At 34.6% G+C, this 20339-nt stretch overlaps 2 protein-coding genes across 3 annotated transcripts; both read left to right on the top strand.

Annotated features, from left to right (window-relative positions):
* Positions 1-964: 964 nt before the first annotated feature.
* On the top strand, positions 965-6099 carry LOC125201870 (deSI-like protein At4g17486). Of its 2 annotated transcripts, none has more exons than XM_048100169.1 (5): positions 965-1113; positions 1340-1617; positions 4322-4609; positions 4761-4841; positions 5643-6099. In XM_048100169.1, the coding sequence occupies exons 2-5, from the start codon at positions 1455-1457 to the stop codon at positions 5780-5782; spliced, it is 672 nt and encodes a 223-aa protein (XP_047956126.1). In that variant the 5' UTR covers positions 965-1113; positions 1340-1454; the 3' UTR covers positions 5783-6099. The 2 variants fall into 2 exon arrangements, with proteins under 2 accessions (XP_047956126.1, XP_047956118.1); XM_048100161.1 differs by having other exon boundaries at positions 5640-6099.
* A 6227-nt stretch (positions 6100-12326) lies between these two features.
* LOC125201156 (probable linoleate 9S-lipoxygenase 5) lies at positions 12327-16404 on the top strand. Its single transcript, XM_048099124.1, has 8 exons — positions 12327-12549; positions 12943-13479; positions 13571-13912; positions 13993-14078; positions 14223-14330; positions 14408-14712; positions 14796-15059; positions 15199-16404. The coding sequence occupies exons 1-8, from the start codon at positions 12354-12356 to the stop codon at positions 15950-15952; spliced, it is 2592 nt and encodes an 863-aa protein (XP_047955081.1). The 5' UTR covers positions 12327-12353; the 3' UTR covers positions 15953-16404.
* The last annotated feature ends 3935 nt before the right edge of the window (positions 16405-20339 follow it).

The following is a 20339-nucleotide window of genomic DNA, read 5'->3' as shown; positions in this document are numbered from 1 at the left end:
TAGTTCTCCTTCAGATCCGATCCAAAGGCGAAGCTGAAAGCTAAAGAGGTTGCGCTGCAGAAATGTTAGTTCACTAGGTTTGTTTATAGTATAGGTCAGTGCATGAATATTCTTAGGGGGTATTCGGTTGGCAAGACTAAATCTCATGATTAAATATGTATCATGTTTGGTTCATAAGATTCACCCCCTCAACTTAATCCTAGATGGATAGTCTCATGATAATTAGTCATAGCCCTTCCCCCAACTAAAATAATCCCACAACTTAATCCTAGATGGATAGTCTCATGATTATTAGTTATGACAACCGAATGCCATCTTATTGTTGTTGTACAATGCATGTAATTGTGCCACATAGTCGTTATTAGATCATTTTCCAAAACCTCTTTACCTCCCTGATTTATCATAAAAACCAAAAAACATTTCACTTTTCCACTTAATTATAGTTTGCCTTTTCATTTACATAGTAAGTAAATGCATAAACGAAATACATTTAAATATGAAATTGCCTATTGTTAATGTATAAATTCATAGACAAAAATAGTTTTAAATAAATTAGTAGTATAATTTTTCATTTAAAATAGCATTCTTTTAAATATCTCTACAAATCCTCTTTTATACATGTATATTGTATAAAACTTCTCTTATAATGCTTATAGCATTATAAGAGGATCCTTGCACCATATACTTTATGTACCAAAACATACATTTAAAATAAGATATACACATAGTAATATTTAACAAATGAAGCTTTAAGGTTGTTATTTATTGTTTTATTTAATGAGGTACTATTTTTTAATAAAATATTTTTTTATATTTCTTTTACTTTATTAATTTTTATATTTAAATCTTTATTGTTCAAAAGTTCTAATTTTTAGAGGAGATAATAGAGTAAATTAAAATAGTAATAGCACTAATCATTCCTCCATTTTTCATTAAATAAAACCTTTTTAATAAATCAGTTCTTTCTCTATCCCTCATGAATGTAATCATTCGGAATTCATATCTGCGACGAATTACCCTTCAATTCTTCTGTAGATTCTCTCTCTAGATTTTCAGATATACATCTGTATGTGATTACGAATTCACACACTGGCATGTGTGGTTCCATTGAAGGTATGTGAAATGTAACAACATTAGCCTAGGCTTACAAATCGCCCAATCATCATTTTGATTGTTCGTAATTTCTTTTTTAGGGTTGTGAATCGAAGTCTGTCTCTCCAACATTACTGATCTGTTTATTGCATGAAACTAGTAATTTTTGTGTAATTTATTTGCAATTGTTCAACTGAATTTGCTGATGACCTAACGTAATTGCATCCCTAATTTTCTCTTTCCCCAGGGATTGTGGAACTCTAGGATGCTGAGCTCTTGAGATTTAGCAAACAAGTGTAGATATATATATTGATATACGTATAGTCTGGAGCATTTTTGGTGTGGTTGAGGGGATTGATACAATGCGATTGTTTCCGATTTCTACGAGCTCAGATAGTTCACCCAGGGAGCAGAAAATCTCGGATAAAAGTCATGCGCCACTTTACCTAAATGTATATGATCTCACTCCTATAAACAACTACCTTTATTGGGTTGGATGCGGGGTTTTTCATTCCGGCATAGAAGGTATAATCAACCAAGCCTCATTTTTTTCTAATATGCTTAATGACAGAGCACCTCATCATGTCTTTGTGTTTGCATTGGTCTACATACTTTGTAACGCCGGTACCAATTGGTTAATCTGCTATCAATAGGAAACAATGTTAACTTAGCCAAAAACAGTAGCAGCATAGTTTTCCCATGGATTGGGACATTTATCCAAAGATTTATTCATCTCCTGTGCAAGCTAAGTGGTAATGATATGATACCTTGCGTTTTCCTGTTTTAGTTGGACAATGACAATAGAAAATGAATATTCACTGCTAGACTAGGTCAAATGCTTGTATTTTACTATTTTTATGTCATTTTTGCTGATGTTAATTGATATCGTTCGCTCTATTTTTTACAACACCTTAAATATATGATAGGCTTATAGATGAAGTTTGTATTATCTAATGATTTGACCCGACAGCTAACTGAGAGTTTTCTCATGTTTTGTCTTTCTAATTGCATGTTAGGTGGTTCTGATTTCTTAAGGAATTTACTTATACTCATTCTACATAGGCCACAGTAGGCTTGATTTCTTTGCAATAGAATTCCAGATTAAATGAGCATTGTTTGATTTGATCAAAGCAGTTTCGCTTGCTGTAAGTACGCGTCAACTTAATGTTTCTATCTGGTGGTTCTGCATCTGATAGAATATGGTTCAAGCTTTTTCTGCATGTAATTTGTTATCATTATTCATGAAGAGAACTGGTGAGCCTGCATTGTGCAATAGGATTCTTCCACAACCTTGGAAATTCCACCAAATTGTATGCCAAAGCATCCTAATTACTCCCTCTCTCACCCAATATGTGTCCCACTTTGGTATGTGGGACTTGGTCCTACTTTAGTATATTAGTTTTATAATAAAATGTGAGTGAAATTGAGTTAGTGGAATGTGGGTCCATTACCAAAAGGAGTAAAAGTGATATGGGACAATTAATAAGGGACGGACCAAAATGGAAAATTGGGCCCCACATAATGGGGGACGGAGGGAGTAGTTGATAATGTCACTTCAACTCCTAGACTTACTATAATCTCCTATCTTATTTCCAGTGGCTAGCGACCATGAATAGATTTAAATTCTAAGCGGCGTTTCCTGTCTCCTGGACCTTTGCGTTGATAAATAACAACGAAAGTTCTCTGGTAGTCTGGTATTAGTGCGGTTTAATAGAGAGGGCATGAGCCATGGCATGTGGGCAGTTTAAATATAATTTCAGAAAGCAGAGTTTATCTGTAAACTTTCCACATGTGCACTGCATGGTAGTTACAAAGATGAGATATTAGGCTATAGGAGTGAACAAAGACATGGTAAATTTTTGTGCTTTACCTATGCAGTATGCACTACATAATTTCAGCTTCTTGTTCTGTATATTGAAAGAAAGCTCTGTGTCCTTCTTAGAACCTTAAGATTGATAAATAACATTCATCCACTTTCTGGCTATCTATTGTTTCCAGTTATGAATAACTTGTAGACATTAAGATAAGACACCCATTTTACTTGCATTTCTTCCAACTTTCTCCTTATTATTAGAATGACATGAAATTGAAACAAAGGCAGTATGATATTTAATCATCCACGATTCTTGTTTGTACCCTCAAAAACATGTAAGCCATGAATTATTTCCCTTAGTGTGATTTAAGATAGTTGCTTCATCATCAGGGTTGGATAATTAGATCACTTGTGTCATTTAGAGTGAATTAGATACAAGTAGGTCAATGTATTATCAATATTGGAACACTTTCCGATTTTATCTCCAACTAACTTATTATAAAACCTTTTAAAATTCAAATTCATGCCTGATCAGGTATTATGTAACTTTCGATGAAAGGAAAGGATTTTGTACTTTGAATGAACAACATGTTTTGAGATAAAGACTTCAAATCCATTAATCTTCATCCTCATGAATTCCTTTATTTTTATCAGAGAACATGGCCAAGTCAATATTTGCTTCCCTCTTAATATCTTAGTTATTTTTTGACTTGGTTTATGAAAGCATAAAATGGAATGTGGATTGTATCCTCAAAGGTCTATTGACATGCGCATTTATCCGTTGTTCAAGGGTTACATGGCCAAAAATATTTCTAATTATCTTAGCCTACTACAAATGTAGTCAATAGCAAGTAAGGGTTGATCCGCACGAGGAGCAAAGTATAATCTCTTTCTCTGGTAACCAGATCATATAAAGGAATGAAGAACTACATGGAAAAGCAATAATGGTGGTTCCATTAGACGCTCAAACTATTCACTAATCTTCTAAGTGATCCTTACCTCTACAGTCTACTCTTAACAGTGTTAATAAAATAAGAATAAAATCTGTCAATTAGCTAATTAAATTGCAACATCAATAATTTAACCAATCGACCAATCGAATCGATCTTGTTTCCTTTTTTTTCCGTATGTAGCCAAAGAGTACATAATAACCAGGAGTCATATATGACATAGGCAAAAGAATAGAATAGGGCCGATAGAGATTATCTTGAATGAATTTAGCACTCATGCCAATGATAATATTGTCCGCCTTTTTTTTATCTTGAACTGGATATGACATGTCATTTGTATGACTTCTTGAACTGTTAGTTTTGTCATTTTTATGTGATATTCTCTTAGATAATTTCTCTTCTGAATTTCTCTTCCGAATGTAATTAATCACCCAGTTATATTTTTTTTCTCAATTTTATAAAATAGCGCATGGCCTGGAATATGGATTTGGAGCTCATGAGTACCCAACAAGTGGAGTGTTTGAGGTTGAACCCAGAGGTTGCCCTGGTTTTCTCTTTAGACGTGCAATCCATTTGGGAAGCACTGACATGTCTCGTTCAGAATTTAGGTCATTTATGGAACATCTCTCCAATGACTATCATGGTGATACATACAATCTAATTTCTAAGAATTGCAATCATTTCACTGATGAAGTTTGTCAGCGACTCACTGGAAAATCTATACCTGGGTGGGTTAATCGATTGGCGCGGATGGGTAAGAGTTAAATAGGATTGCATGTAATAAGCTTTTGATCTTAGGCAACCCAATTAAGTTTCTTTTAAAACAAACACCTTTATATTTTACTTTCAAATGCTGTATACACCCCTTCTGCATCCCCCTCTCACATCATATTGTCTAATTTCAGGCTCTTTCTGCAACTGTCTGCTGCCTGAAAGTATCCAGGCTACTCAAGTGGCAAATCTTCCTGATGTTGAAATGTGTTCAGGCAAGTTTTATAAGATTGCACTAGATGATATATATAAGCTTTATCACGCAGTTCATCATTTATTGGTAATGAGATTGAAATGTCTGAAAATCCTGGGCTACTCCCATGCTGCGGGAATGAAAATAAATACAGCATTATCTAATTAGGAGAAATAGACAAATCCTGCATCTTCAGCTTGTTATTAATCATGTACAACTAACATCGGACTATATCTGATTTCTTGTTCAAGCATTCATTAGAGAAATTTTACTTTTCATATCTTTGATAGCTTTTAAATCCTTTCTCGAATTAGTGATGAACAACCTAGCTAAAAGGTAGTCGTTTTTAGTCATGTACATATTACAAATGGTAATTGGTAGCAATTTATGTTTGGCTTATTAGATCCTTTAACAGCTGCTGTCCGATGCCCTTTTGTGTATTCGAATATTGTGATTCAATACAGGTTCTAGAGGATAAGTCTTGCCTCTTTTTCCACATCTATAATGACAGGGTCAAAGTAAAGTTTATTGATATTTGTGTTTGTTGGTTAGGTAAATCTCATTTTTCTTGAAGTTTTAATTACTATAGAGGAAAGAGTCAAAGCCCTTAACACGGTTTCGAACAGTTGATATGCTTACAAGCTGATTATTATCAAAGTTACTAATAGAGTAGATTGACATGTTATCTAGGTGTCAAATAGACTTGTCATTGCTGCGGCTCTTTTAATATATGTGACTTGATTAGATCAACTGCGTCTCTTTTGTTGATCAGGCTGAATTTCCCTAATAACTATTTGCATACGTTGTATTTTGTAAACAGAAGATGGTGGCGACAATGGTGCAGCATATGCAACAGGAGAAAGCGAAGAGGAGGAAATAGACCACCATCTTATTACCACAGCAAGCAGTGAGATAGCATTTTTGAAAGACAAACCAGTGAGGCTAGCAAAAGATATTCTTTGATTCTGATTTGATTTCTCTGGCCCTGCATTTTCTTAGTTGTCTTGTTTGTACAATTAGTGTGTAAATCTCCATTGTATTTTGTTATACATGATAATGTCAAAACAACTTTTTTGTTGTGTGTGCCTGTTATTTGCGCGATAGCCAGAAAGAAGCTTGGCTATCTGTCGTTGAGAATGTATAGGTTATGGCCACTTTGGACTGGAGATTCCGTCTTCTTGCCTATGATTTTGATGTGGTCTATTACTTTGTATTTCTACTAGAAAGAGAGGAAATGCAACTATTTCTCTGAATGACAAAGGGCCCTTCTATTTTACGCATATTGATTGATCACTCAAACATGTTTCTGTTATTCTTCTCGGTAAATGCCTCTGCTATTCAGGCTGATTCATTTGCTGAATGATTATGTGAAACATATTTTTTTTTTGAGAGGAAGATCACGTTGAAAATATTGCATAATGATGTATTTGTTCCATTGTAGTTGAGTCATGCTCCTTTTTGGGTCGTTATATGCTGATTTATTTATCTTAATCTCTTATTTTATTTTTTCCTACTATTATATACCTTTTGGGTTTGTATCATATATTTCCTCTTCAAGGTCATTTCCAACTTGGATGTTCAGATAATAGACAAGAATAGAGTTACTTTTGTTAACCAATTCCACTATTATGCTAAGGTAAATCGTTTGTAATTACTCTCTCCGTCTCAGAAAGATTGTCTCATTTCCTTTTTCACACTCGTTTTGCAAAAATAATAATAAATAGTTAAAATAGAGAGAAAGTAAAGTAAAAGAGAGAATAATGTAGAGAATAGTCTTACCTACATTATTCTTTCTTTTATTTTGCTCTCTTTCAACTTTACCTATTTATTATTTTTGCAAAACTAGAGCAAAAAATGAACTGGGACAATCTTTATGGGACGGAGGGAGTATCAAAGAACGACAAGACTAACTGAGGATCAGCTATCTTAACTAGATGCATGCTGTTTCATGAAAACTAATAACTCAATCCGTACCACATAATTGTGCGATCTAATGGCTACCACTAATCTCATTTTTCTTAACTTTTAGATTAAAAGGATAGGTTTTGACATTTGAATATAAGATTTCAAACTGTTATTCTTCTCAAACTCATTATGGAAATCGATTTCTCTCTCTAAAAACAATACAAAATTTTAAATTTCACATAAATATTTTTAATTTAATATTCTATTTTTACAAGAAATATATCAAATTATATGTAATAATATAATGTAATTTTATTTGATATAATCATTGAGTTAGATTCGATTTTGGGCAATTTTTTGTTTTCAAGGTTATATAAGTAAATTATTACTATTTATTGTTGCCGCCATAAGGCAACATAAATAACGCTAGCTACTACTTAAAAGAATGATGAATTTATGATGTATAAAGTGAAATTTGATTATTTTTGTTTGATCACTTGATGCATTCAAAACTACCGACTTTATCGGGGGTGGATCCCCTACTGTGATTTATATCACAACACAGAATGCAGTGCATAATACGCGAGAGTTAAGGAACAAAACGCAGCCACCTTTCCTCATTCCCTTATTTTAATATTTTTCATCCTTTTCTTTCTCTCTTTTAACAATATATCAATTCTTGTTTTTACACTACAACTAATATTTCAGATTTAATAGCTTTCTCAGCATTCTCTTTTTTAATATTTTTATTCTTCTTTTGTATTTTAAATAATGAATATTTAGCTCAAAAATATGCTATTCTTAATTTTTTTTCTCTCGGTCAATTACTGGTTTTTACGCAAAATCTGAAACTGTTAAATGTAGTTATGAACATACTTTTGAGATAAATATTTTATTTCATGAATGATACTTATATTTTATAGGACTCATTTTATAATATTTTTCAATTAAAGTGTAAAAACATGAATTGATATATTGTTAAAAGAGGGAAAGAAAAGGATGAAAAATATTAAAATAAGGGAATGAGAAAGGAGGCTGCGTTTTGTTCCTTAACTCTTGCGTCTTAAGCACAACATTCTGTGCTGTGATTTAAATCATAGCAGGGGATCCACCCCCGATTTCATCTGTTCTTAAAAAATTGAAGAAACATTTTTTTTTGTCTGCAAATTTTGCTAATGTATCAATTTTGATCCATAACGTTTGAAAATATCTTTTAAAGTTCATTAACTTTGATATAATATTGTTTGAGCTCCTTTTTCACTGTTTCAAACTTTTTTCGATAAAAATATCTCCAAACCCATAAAAGGAATTTCATCTATTTGATCTATTTTCTTTATTAAAATATTTAATTTATCTCTCTTATTTTGTTTCCCCTTTCTTCCCTCCTTCCTTTTTTTTCTCTTTTCTTCTCCATTTTTCATTCTCTCTTTTTAATAAAGGGAAAAAAGAGATAAATTAAATATTTTTATAAAGAAAAGAAAATAATAGACTGAAAATGCATTTCATGAACTTGAGGGTATTTTTCGGCCAAAAAGTTTGAAATATAAAAAAGCAATCCAAACGATATTATATCGAAGTTAATAGACTTTAAAAGATATTATAAAATGTTACGTACCAAAATTGATATCTTAACAAAGTTCGCGGAAAAAAAAATTTTCCCTATAAAAATTTAACTAATAATTAGTTGAATGGATATTTTATCAGATGTTAATGTTTTTTTATTTGCAACAAAATGCTCAACCAAATCTTTAATACTTACTCTACATTAGGTTTATATATGTAATTTTTTCCGGTGCAAGAATAATTATGGCCTATCAAATCCTTTATCTTTTGATTAAAGATAAAATGTACGTCTAATACATTTTATCGTCGTATAATTTGAGAGCGACGATTTACTGGTTTAGAAAAGCAAGAAGTACTATATTATTATGAAATTGAGCATGTAAGGAGATAAAATTAATAAATGAAAGGATATAAGGATGTGATGAGATAAGATAAAGATTTCATTATCGCAATTACTTGCGTTATGCTTATTTAATTAAGCATGGGATCGAAATGCATGGGAACTTGCTGAGACAGCGTGGGAAATTTCAATTAATTAATATTGAAAAGTATGGGAAATACAGAGATTGCGTGGTGGCCTTCATCTTTCAGTATACAGCTGTTATAAAACCAAATATGTCAATCACAAAGTGTAATAATAATGTATTTATATTTTAATAATACCCGCCCCCATTTTATAGGTTAATTTTCTCTATAAAATTAACAAATTTTGAGTATTGTAAATTTCAATTTAGTGCTTAATTGCAAATCAATCGACGTTAATTAATTTGTACTCCCTCCCTCCATTCCATAATAGTAGAGTTATTTTGCCATTTCGATACGTTCAATAGTAATAAAGTCATTTCATTTTTTAATAAAAGTCAACACATTTTTCAACAACATACTTTACTCTATTTTACTTTTTTTCTCTCTTCATCTCTCTACCTTTTTCATTTTCCACTTTACTCTCCCTTTTATTTAACCCACCTAACACAATTTTTTTTAATCTTCGTGCCGAAAAGAAATACCTCCATTACTATGAAACGGATGAAGTATATGTTGGTATCCACGTTTACGGACCATGTTCGTGTTTACGTCATTTCTCGCCCAACAATTGGGAAAACTCTAACCGCTAAAATTAGAAATTTTTTATATATTTGCAAATTTCAAAAAGTCTAATGAAAAATTGTCAAAAAAACAAAGTGTCAGTGCATGTGTGTTTGAGTATAATTAAGTTCGTGATATAGGTTGTAAACTACTCACTTAATTATCTTATTATACTCTACGCCTAATTAATACTCCCCCGTCCCAAGATAAGCGACTCATATTCATTTTTGGAACATTCCAAGATAAGTGACTCATTTTCTTTTTTTGGTATTCTCTCTCTTACTTTTTCTCTCTACTTTATTAACTCTCTTACTTTATTCACTTTCCACTTTACTAACAAAATCTTATTTTCTTAAATCTCATGCCGAAAAGTTTGTACTCACTTATGTGGGACGGAGGGACTACTAGCAGAATTCAATCATTTCATATCCTATCACTTAATTATTACTCTCTCTGTCCACGAATAAGAGTCTCGTTTTTCCATTTTAGTCCGTCTACGAATAAGAGTCTCGATTCACTTTTACCATAAATGGTACTAGGGTCTCACCTCCACCTAACTCATTCTACTCACATTTAATTTAAAACTAATATATACAAGTGGGACCTCTATTCCATTAACTTTTTTCTACCCACTTTTCTTAACATTTTTTAAAACCCGTGCCGCCATTGAATGAGACTTCTAATGGCGGATGGAGGGAGTATATTACTATACACTACGCCTAATTAATACTAGCAGATTTTCATTTCATATCCCATCACTTAATTATTATCTTACTATACACTACGCCTAATTAATACTAGCAGATTTCAATCATTTCATATCCTATAGCATTTGGAGCATGTAATGTACTCTCTATTAGTACCAAAAAACAATAAGATAGGTTAATTAAAATAGTAGGTAGTTGAGAGTTGAGATAAGATTTGCCAAATTCATGATAAGATCCTCGCATCGCACGCTAGTTGAATCTCCTCTGTCCTGCGTAAATATGACATTTTTTTTACACACATTTTTAATGTTATATAATGATTAAATAAAGAGAAAATAAAGTAAGATGGAGAAAAAAATAGAAAGAAAGAGTAGGAAAAATAATAAAGTATGAGAAATAGAATGTTCTTTTTTTCTAATAAAAAAATGCATCAAGTTAGTTGCGACGGTTCAAAGAGGAATACACCATACTTACCGTAGGACGAAAGGAGTATTTTTTTATTTCCTATTTGTCTATCTACTATTGCATTAGGGCATCATTAGCAGAACATTTGTCTAGGCGCCACACCGCGCGAAGAGGTACAATATGATGCGACTCCCGTTGCTGAGGAGGGGGGGAGTGCCGGGAATGGAGACAGGGAGGGGGATGGCACTGCATGGGGATTGGGGATAGTGTGGGATATGTTGTTATGCCGGTTGCAAATGTGATCCCGCATAAACAAGAATTTCTTCTATAATTGGATTCGAATTTATATTATAAATAATTTATTTAATATATTTCATACTTAAAATTTAATTTTTCAAATAAAAAAAATAGAAATTTAAATTATGTATTTTTTAGTTTATAATTAATGTAATTTTTTAGAAAATTTAGTTTTTGATATTTGTAATTTTTAAACTCAATTAATACCAACATATTTTTTAATGATTTTTTAATGTAGTAACTTTGTTATTTATAATGTTATTCAATTTTATAAAGTGAATGATAACTAAAAAGTAGTAATAGGAAATGAAGATTCAAATTATTGGTGTGAAGCTGGGATTCAAATTATTGGTGTTAGAGAGATATGAAGCAGGGATATATTCAAATTATTGAAGTGGGGCAAGGGTTATAGTAAATGTGTTTTGCATTGTTATATATTGAGGAGAATAGTAATGTGAAGCAGGAATTCAAATTATTGTAGTTAGAGATGGATAGAGTAATGAAGTGGGGTAAGGGTTATAGTAAATGTGTTTTGCATTGTTATATATTGAAGAGAATAGTAATGTGCGTGACAGTAATAGTATAATTCGTTGATGGCATAAATCATACAAATATCGATGATTAATGTTAATTCTTAGTTAGTTCCAATATTAGAAATTGGTTAGTAATCTACGACTATGCTCCTTCTCGAATTTGAATGCCTAAGTTTTAGTCCTCACTCAATCAATCGTACGTTCGTCTTCAATGACTTGAAAGTTAAAAGTTAAAACTCTCTCACCTATAAAAATATAATCTTATTTATAATCGAAACGAGTTTTCATATAAATTTGTAAAGTAGTAAATATAATGATAAAAAGTGGGTAAATTAGATAAGGGAGAATAAAAGTAATAAAAATATTTTATAAATAGAAATGAAATTAATTTTGGTGGACAGACATAAAAAACTTACTCCCTCCGTCCCATAATAGATGACACACTTGAGGACTGACACGAGATTTTAGGTGATGTTGTTTTGTTTGTTAGGTGGAGAGAGAAAAGAAAATGTGAGAGGAAGTTTTTTTCCAAAAAAGAAAATGTGATGGGACAAACTAAAAAAGAAAGTGTGACATCTATTATGAGACGGATGAAGTTTTTATTTTTTTATAGATGCAAGGAGTAATATAAAAAAGTGATTAAATTTTTTATATAAAAAAAGATACTTTTGATGAATGAACTGAAATGAGATTAATTTTGATAGACGAACCAAAATTGAAAAATAGACTATTTATTAGGGAAAGAAAGTAACATTTTTTCTTGATGAATAAAGTGATAGTATTATTTAAATAACTTTACAGTATAATAATGTTATAGGTTACTAAAATTACTATTCGCAATTTTCAAAGCAGATAAGAGTCTTTGATGATTGACAAAAACATGAGTCAAGACCACCTCCTACCTATGTATAGAATATATACGAAAATATGAAAAATGAGTATTTAAATACACTAGAGAGCATCTAGTCGTGTCTATAAATACATTCACTTTCCGATTTCTCTTCACTCATCCTTTATTTGTAGAACACTACTAGAGAGATGTTGAAAGGCTTAGTGAATACGTTGTCAGGGATAAATGGGGATGGGAAGAAGATTAAAGGAAAAGTAGTGTTGATGAATAAGAATGTTCTAGACTTCAATGACATTGGGGGATCACTTCTTGATAATCTTCATGAATTGGTTGGTCAATCTGTCACTCTGCGTCTCATCAGCTCCGTCCATTCCGTCTATGCAGGTGCGCTCTCTCTCTCTGTTATGTATGTATATATATATTTGAAGCATTTCTTTAGTAAGAATAAAGTTATTGTCAAAAATATGAAAGAATAAAGTTATTGTCAAAAATTAAATGATGCAAGTAACATAGAGCAAAATAGAATATACTCCCTCCGTCTCATTAAATATGCAACATTTACTTTTCGGCACATGATTTTATGTAGTGCTGTTTTCTGAGTTAATGAAGAGAAAGTAAGAGAGATGAAAAAGTAGAGAGGGTATTGTTTCCATTTTTAGAAACGTTTCATTTTTAATGGGATAGACCAAAAAGGAAAACATTTCATTTCTAATGGGACAGAGGGAGTATTACGAGTAGATTCGAACAGGAAATAAGTAACCTGAAATATACATGCAGGAAATAAGTTGAAGGGAAAGGTGGGAAAAGCGGCAGGGCTAGAAAGATGGATCACAACAATCCCATCTTTGAAACCGGGAGATTCAACGTACGAGGTGACATTCGATTGGGATGAAGAGATCGGAATCCCAGGCGCATTCCTGATAAAGAACTCCCACTTCACTGAATTCTTCCTCAAAACCCTAACTCTGGAGGGTGTCCCCGGCCACGAGCACGCCCCCATTCACTTCGTCTGCAACTCTTGGGTCTACCCTTCTAACAAGTACAAATCGGACCGCATCTTCTTTTCTAATCAGGCCTATCTTCCTTCCCAAACTCCACCTCCACTAGTGCCATACAGAGAGGAGGAACTCCTCATCTTGCGAGGAGATGGAACCGGAGAGTTGAAGGAATGGGATCGAGTCTATGACTACGCTTATTACAATGATTTGGGCAATCCTGATATCAGTAAGGAGTCCGCCCGACCCGTTCTTGGTGGATCATCCCAGTATCCTTATCCTCGTAGGGGCAGAACTGGCAGGCCTCCTACTCGCTCAGGTAATGTAATTCATTCTCAATATAAATAAACATGTATTATTATCGTGCAAGAAGAATACAAAATGATGGAGTTGGTCTTTGTCGTATGTAGATCCCAACACTGAGAGTAGGATCCCACTGCTTATGAGCTTGGATATTTACGTTCCAAGAGACGAGCGCTTTGGCCATCTGAAGCAGTCTGATTTTCTTGGTTATGGCCTCAAATCCATTACCCAGTTCCTTCTGCCAACTCTCACGGACTTATCTTCCACCATTAGCAACGAGTTCAAGAGCTTTGAAGACGTCCTTCAGATTTATGAGGGAGGATTTAAATTGCCGGAAGGGCCTCTCCTTGAGAACCTATTCAACAATGTGCCTTCAGAGCTTTTCAAGCAGATTCTTCCAAGAGATGATGAGGGCTTCTTCAAGTACCCAATGCCTGATATTATCAAAGGTATACCTTCATATCTGTTTCACCATCCAAAATCAGAAGTAGAATTTGTTTATATGACTAGTGTAAAAATGTGGTGGCAGCGGACAAGACTGCATGGAGGAATGATGAAGAGTTTGCTAGAGAAATGGTAGCAGGGAAGAACCCAGTCAATATTAGTCGTCTGCAGGTATATTCAAATCCCATCAATGTTACTATAAGTCTTTGGTCAACCATGAATTTAGAAAGAAGAAAAGAAATTCCCCAAATATGTTGCATTTGTATGATCTATATGATGTTATCTCCTCAACATATGAAGTTGTTAAATTTGTAGGAGTTTCCTCCCAAGAGCAATCTTGACACTCAACTATATGGGAACCAAAGTAGCAAGATAACATGGGATCATATCAAGAATAAAGTGGATGGGCTCACTCTTGAGAAGGTATTTATGGTTGTATCAATTTATAGTTGCATCAACATTACCATAGATGATATGAGATGATTCTAAGTTATCCGCAGGCATTGGGAACAAACCGACTATTCATACTGAACCATCACGACTCGCTGATGCCGTATCTGAGGAGGATCAACAGCACCAAAACAAAAATGTACGCCACAAGGACTCTGCTTTTCTTGCAGAACGACGGGAGTTTGAGGCCCTTGGCTATTGAGCTCAGCCTCCCACATCCGGATGGGGATGAACACGGAGCTGTGAGTCAGGTGTACACTCCCGCACAAGACGGTGTTGAGGGTTCAATTTGGCAGTTGGCCAAGGCCTATGTCGGAGTCAGTGATTCTGGACTTCATGAGCTCATCAGTCATTGGTAACTTTGATACCATCTTCACTAGTATACAACTTTTTGTCGATATAAAGATGTGGTGGTTATTTATGGTTATTTAAGTGCAGGTTGAATACCCATGCTGCAATAGAGCCGGTGGTGATTGCAACGAACAGACAGCTGAGCGTGATGCATCCCATTCATAAGATTTTGAATCCTCACTTCCGCGATACAATGAACATCAATGCTTTGGCGCGACAAGTCTTGGTCAGTGCTGGAGGAATTATTGAAGAGATCATCTTCCCTGGTCGATATGCCATGGAGCTATCTTCCTTCATATACAAGGACTGGAGTTTCCCTGATCAGGCACTCCCGGCTGATCTACTCAAAAGGTAGTAACCAAACACTATCATTATTCAAATTCTTGTACGCATTTGGTTTGTTTGTGTTAGCGATTAGTTATTTATCGATAATTAGAATTCTTCGTGGTTATATTTAGCTGATTTATGTTATGATATGTATATTGTGCAGAGGCATGGCTGTGGAAGATCCAAACTCCCCACACGGAATCCGCTTGGTTATGGAGGACTATCCATACGCAGTGGACGGCCTCCAAATCTGGTCGGCTATAAACACATGGGTGGATGACTACTGCAATGTGTACTATCCTTCTGACGAGGCTGTGATGGAAGACACTGAGCTACAATCATGGTGGAAGGAGATTCGGGAGAAGGGGCACGGTGACAAGAAGGATGCCCCGTGGTGGCCTAAAATGCATACCCGCAAGGACCTCATAGACTGTTGCACCATCATAATTTGGACTGCATCTGCGCTCCATGCAGCGATCAACTTCGGGCAGTACCCCTATGGGGGGTACATGCCCAACCACCCCACCGTGAGCCGACAGCTCATGCCCGAGCCTGGCAGCAAGGACTATGAGTTGTTGAAGACTGACCCTGACAAAGTGTTCTTGAAAACCATTATGTCGAGGCTGCAGATGTTGCTAGGAGTTGCCGTGATCGAGATCTTGTCGAGGCATGCCTCAGATGAGATATATCTCGGGCAGATGGACACCCCGGTGTGGACCAAGGATGAAGAGGCGTTGGCGGCGTTTGAAAGGTTTGGGAAGGAGTTGAGTGGGGTGGAAAAGAAGATCGTGGAGATGAATGTTGATGGGAAGTGGAAGAATAGAGTTGGGCCTGCCAAGCTGCCTTATACCTTGTTGTATCCTACGAGTGAGGAGGGATTAACGGGTAGAGGGATTCCTAATAGTATCTCTATTTGATGTCTTTAATTTGATTTCACTCGTGCTAGTCTGGGATTTCTTCTTGTTGCCACTTGTTAAATAAATGGATTCTAGATCCAGCAAGTATTGTAATAATTTATTTCATGTTTTGTTTTCGTCACGCCTTGTGATACGGACTCGATGGAGAGCAGCCGTGGATCACGTCACAGCCCCGATCACAGTCATCATCTCTACTTACACAGCCGGCGTCGAACGCAGGCCGACCGCAAAGGACGTGAGGTCCACCCAAGTGATATGGAGACTATTTTATTATTTTATGTAATTTTATTTCCTATTGAGTCGAGCACAATTAGAAGCTTCTTTCCGGGTTTTCTTGACGGTTCTTTCCCGGATCGTATTTGGTGTCGAACCGCCTAGGGTCCTATATATATCTCTTGTTTCGTTCATTATGAAATAAGAAAGAATTATAATAAATCTCTTATTCTTTCTCTTTTAATTTTCACGCAAACTATGAAACCCTTACACTAAATACTCCAAATCGTCTCCCAAAGCCCGACTTGGTCGACCTCTCGCCCACTATAATACCAGATTATGTACGACATAAGATATGAACGCGTATCATTAATAATCCATCATGATCTTGTAACATCCTTGACCAAAGTATGTATATCTTTTTATGTTTTTGTATGCTATTATTTTGTCTATTAATATTATGGACATGAAATTTATTAAGCAATGATATTAAATAAATTTTCATAATTCAGTAATAGTTAAACTAAATTTAATTAATGAAAGTAATTAAAATATATACACGCTTTTGTGTATATGTGTACGACTTTTTGTCCATTACTATTTTAGCAGATAATGTATTTCTACATTTGCGAGCTTGATTTCCTTTTTATAAAGTAAGTTATGTAATAATATTTTTTAAGTTGGTTAAGTGGTTTGAAATGAGGGCACGTGTAAGAGAAAACGAGGAGGAGATGGCTATTTCATCTCATGCAAATTGGCGTGTGTAGTATGGATGGATGATTATTTTTATTATATGAGTGGTAATATAAAACGAGGAGGGGAATAATAAATAAAAATAATAACGTTAGAAAAAAAAGAAGAAGAATGAAGCATTGATAAATGATGGAGAGAAATGAGTTCGAAAGGAAAATTATGAAATTTAGAAGAAGTCTCAGACGAGTATGCAGAAGAAGAGAAAATTTGGATCTAGAGGCTTAGAACGGGAAAAAGGAATATAAAGTTAAGTTAAATTACTTGTAATAATCAGGTATTTTAAAGAGTCTTACTCAAGGGAAAAGGGGCGTTCAGGGGGGATACCCTTAGGGATCGGGCTGCAATATAAAAAATTTCCCTTTGAAAAGCCAGGCCGGTAAAACCCTCCCCTTAAAAAAAGTTTTTCCAAGCTCTGTTCAGTTCCTATTTTCAAATTTTCATTTGAAGGTTTTCCTTACCTTGGCTTTGGGGGATTCCCGCAGTGGTTCTTTTAAGCCATCGTTATTTTTTTGGGTAACCCCTTTTGGGAAGGCGAAAAAAAATTTTTTGGTTTTCGTTTATTACTTTTTGGGGTTTTTTTAAATTGAATTTTAAACCCAATTTATTAGGGGATTTGGACTTATTTCTAGTTATTAGGAAGTTTATGTTTGCTTTTGGTTGGACACCCCCCCAAGTTTATTTTTTATCTCTTGTTTTTTAGCTTTGTTCTTTGTTTGTTTTGGATGTTTGGGGGGTTGGTTTGTTGATAAAAGAGGGGGTTTTGATATGGAGATGTTTGGGTTTTGTTGAATCTTGGTGTTTTTTGGGGTTGAAGTTTCGCATATTTAGGTTTGATGTTTACGTTGTGCATGAGTATGGGTATTTCTGTTCTGCATCCTTGGGAGGTCCAAAGGGTGATCTGTTATTTTAGGCTTTAATTTCTCGTTTTTAAATCTAGATCTAAAGTTTCCTGTTTTCATGGTGTTTAAATTTTTTTTATTTTTTCTCGTTTGACTCCCGAAGAAGATTTGGTTTTTGGTAGTTAAACCGGGTCTACTTTATGTCGGTTTTTTTTTTAAAATGTATTTTGTTTTTCCCCCCCTGTCCCCACTGCCACATTTATCCCTTTTTCTTTTTTCTTTTCCCAAAAGCTTTTTCCGGAACCCGGGAGTTTAAGGAAATTTTCCTTTTCTTTTCCTTTTTTTTGTCTGTCCAAATTAGGGAAAATCTGTCTAGTTAAGTTTTTTCCATTTCCCTTGAACTTTAAAAAAATCTCAAATTTTTAAAATCTTATGTTTTAAAAGTTCTCGTTCTTTTGGGGGTTTGGGGAGGAAAAATTCTTGATCTATTTGACCCAAAGGGGAAGTAAAGTTTTGTTTAAACCGGGAGTTTTAAGTTCTCACCCCAAAAAATTTCGTGGGACCCCCCCCCTTTTTTAAAAAATCCTCAAATGCGGGTTTTGAAACCCGCCCGTGGGATCGATCCTTTCTTCTGCTTGTTGTAGTATAGTGGGTTGAGGTTTTTGAAGGAATAAAGGGTGAAAACCCCTTTCGATGGTTTCATGATTTTTACCCCCCCCAAATTCATTGAACCCTCTGGACTTTTTTAGACCCGAGTGACCCCTACCCAAAAGCCCAGCTTGCGCCCCAAGGCCCTTCTTTGGTTAAAAATTGCTATGTGTTTGATGGTGATGATAGGGGTATATGCTTGGTACGATAAATATACTAATGGTATATTATATTCGAATTATTTAGTTGAATATGATATGGATATGTGATTCGTGCAATAGATATGTTAATCACCACATCTGCGACCACCCTCCTAACAGAGAGAAGACAAAGGATTGGATCGATTGAATCGAGACATACTACGATTATCATGACATGCCTGCCATGGAACATCTATAATTGGTTAGAATGCACATGGATCCCCCATCATGATAGTTCCATTATTACATATCAAAACAACTGTGAATCTATGATGTACTCCCTTCGTCCCGGAGTATTAGACTCACTTCTTTTGGGCACATGATTTAAGGAATTGATATTTAAATAGTTAAAGTGGAGAGAGTAAAGTATGAGAGAGGGAAAAGTAGGGGAGAGAAGAGAGAAAAAAGTAGGTGGAGAATAAAATAAGATAGATGCTTTTTGCTAAAAAAGGAAATGAGTCTAATATGTTGGGACATCCCAAAAGGAAAAGTTGGTCTAATACCTTGGGACGGAAGGAGTAATTTTTATTAGCACTAAATAAATCTGCAAGTATATAGAATAGATCTTGTACCAAATATCAAACATGAGTAATAATTTCATAGATTCACTATCAAGTACTTGGTTTCAAATAATATTTGGAAATTTAGAATTTCGGTTGTAAAACCCGAATACGAGGGTCTACACCAACACGTTCAAGTTGAAGACTGCACTAATCCAAATGGTGTTGCAAAATCCCTTCTTTGGAAGGACTCTGAGGACCCGAACCGACATATCAATAAGTTCTTGGAGATGACCAATTCTACCAAACAGAATGGAGTGCTAGACGATACCATCAAGCTAACCTTAATCATATGGAAAATTAAAAGTAGTTGGTATGATATTATTTTTAGCGACTTAGCAATTTAGGGAGAGTTAGCAAATGATCAAACCTCTAAAGACATATATACATAGGGGTGCATTAGGGTAGCATGCAATATTATAAGCGCTACAATGCAATAATATAAATGCTACACTACAATATGAACGTATTGTAGTATTGATTGTTTGGGTTTGCATTATAGATATTTTGCATTGTAACATTCATAATATTGCAGTATAGATTGTTTAGGTTTGCAGTATGAATATTTTGCTTTGTAGCGTTCATAATATTGCATTATAGCATTATAATATACTTCATTCGTTCCACTCTAAGTGGAGCATTTGTATAGTGTTGTTTTGTGAGTTAAGTGGAGAGAATAAAGTAAGAGAGAGGGAAAAAGTAGAGAGAGTGATGTTTCTATTTTTAGAAATGTGTCATTTAGAGTGGGACATCCCAAAAAGGAAAATGGTTCACTTAGAGTGAGACGGATGGAGTATATTTTTCTTCACCAAGTTTCTTTTTATGAGACAGAAGGAGCAATTCTTATGCAATAGGTAAATATATGAAAGAGAAAACAATAATGACTAGAGACTTTTCGTATTCCAATCTCCGTTCTCTCTCCTCACACACTGCATGCGACTAACCCATTTTATTTCTCTATCTTTGGAATAAAACTGAAAGGCCTCATCTGAATTATATCTATCTCTTCTTTTCCGATAACCTCCTTCCCTACCACAATGCCGCCGTTGGATTCCAAAGGTCTCCTTGTCTCTCTTCCTTCCTTTCTCTCTGCTTAGTCTCCTCATCATCTACACTGTGTGATGTGTGGTGGAGACTCGAACATCATGGGGCCGGAGGGCAAGAATGGAACTTT

Source organism: Salvia hispanica, chromosome 1, assembly GCF_023119035.1.
Source record: "Salvia hispanica cultivar TCC Black 2014 chromosome 1, UniMelb_Shisp_WGS_1.0, whole genome shotgun sequence".
Lineage (NCBI taxonomy): Eukaryota > Viridiplantae > Streptophyta > Magnoliopsida > Lamiales > Lamiaceae > Salvia > Salvia hispanica.
The sequence above is the reverse complement of the archived record's forward strand: the minus strand, read 5'-3'. Positions and strand labels throughout refer to the sequence as shown.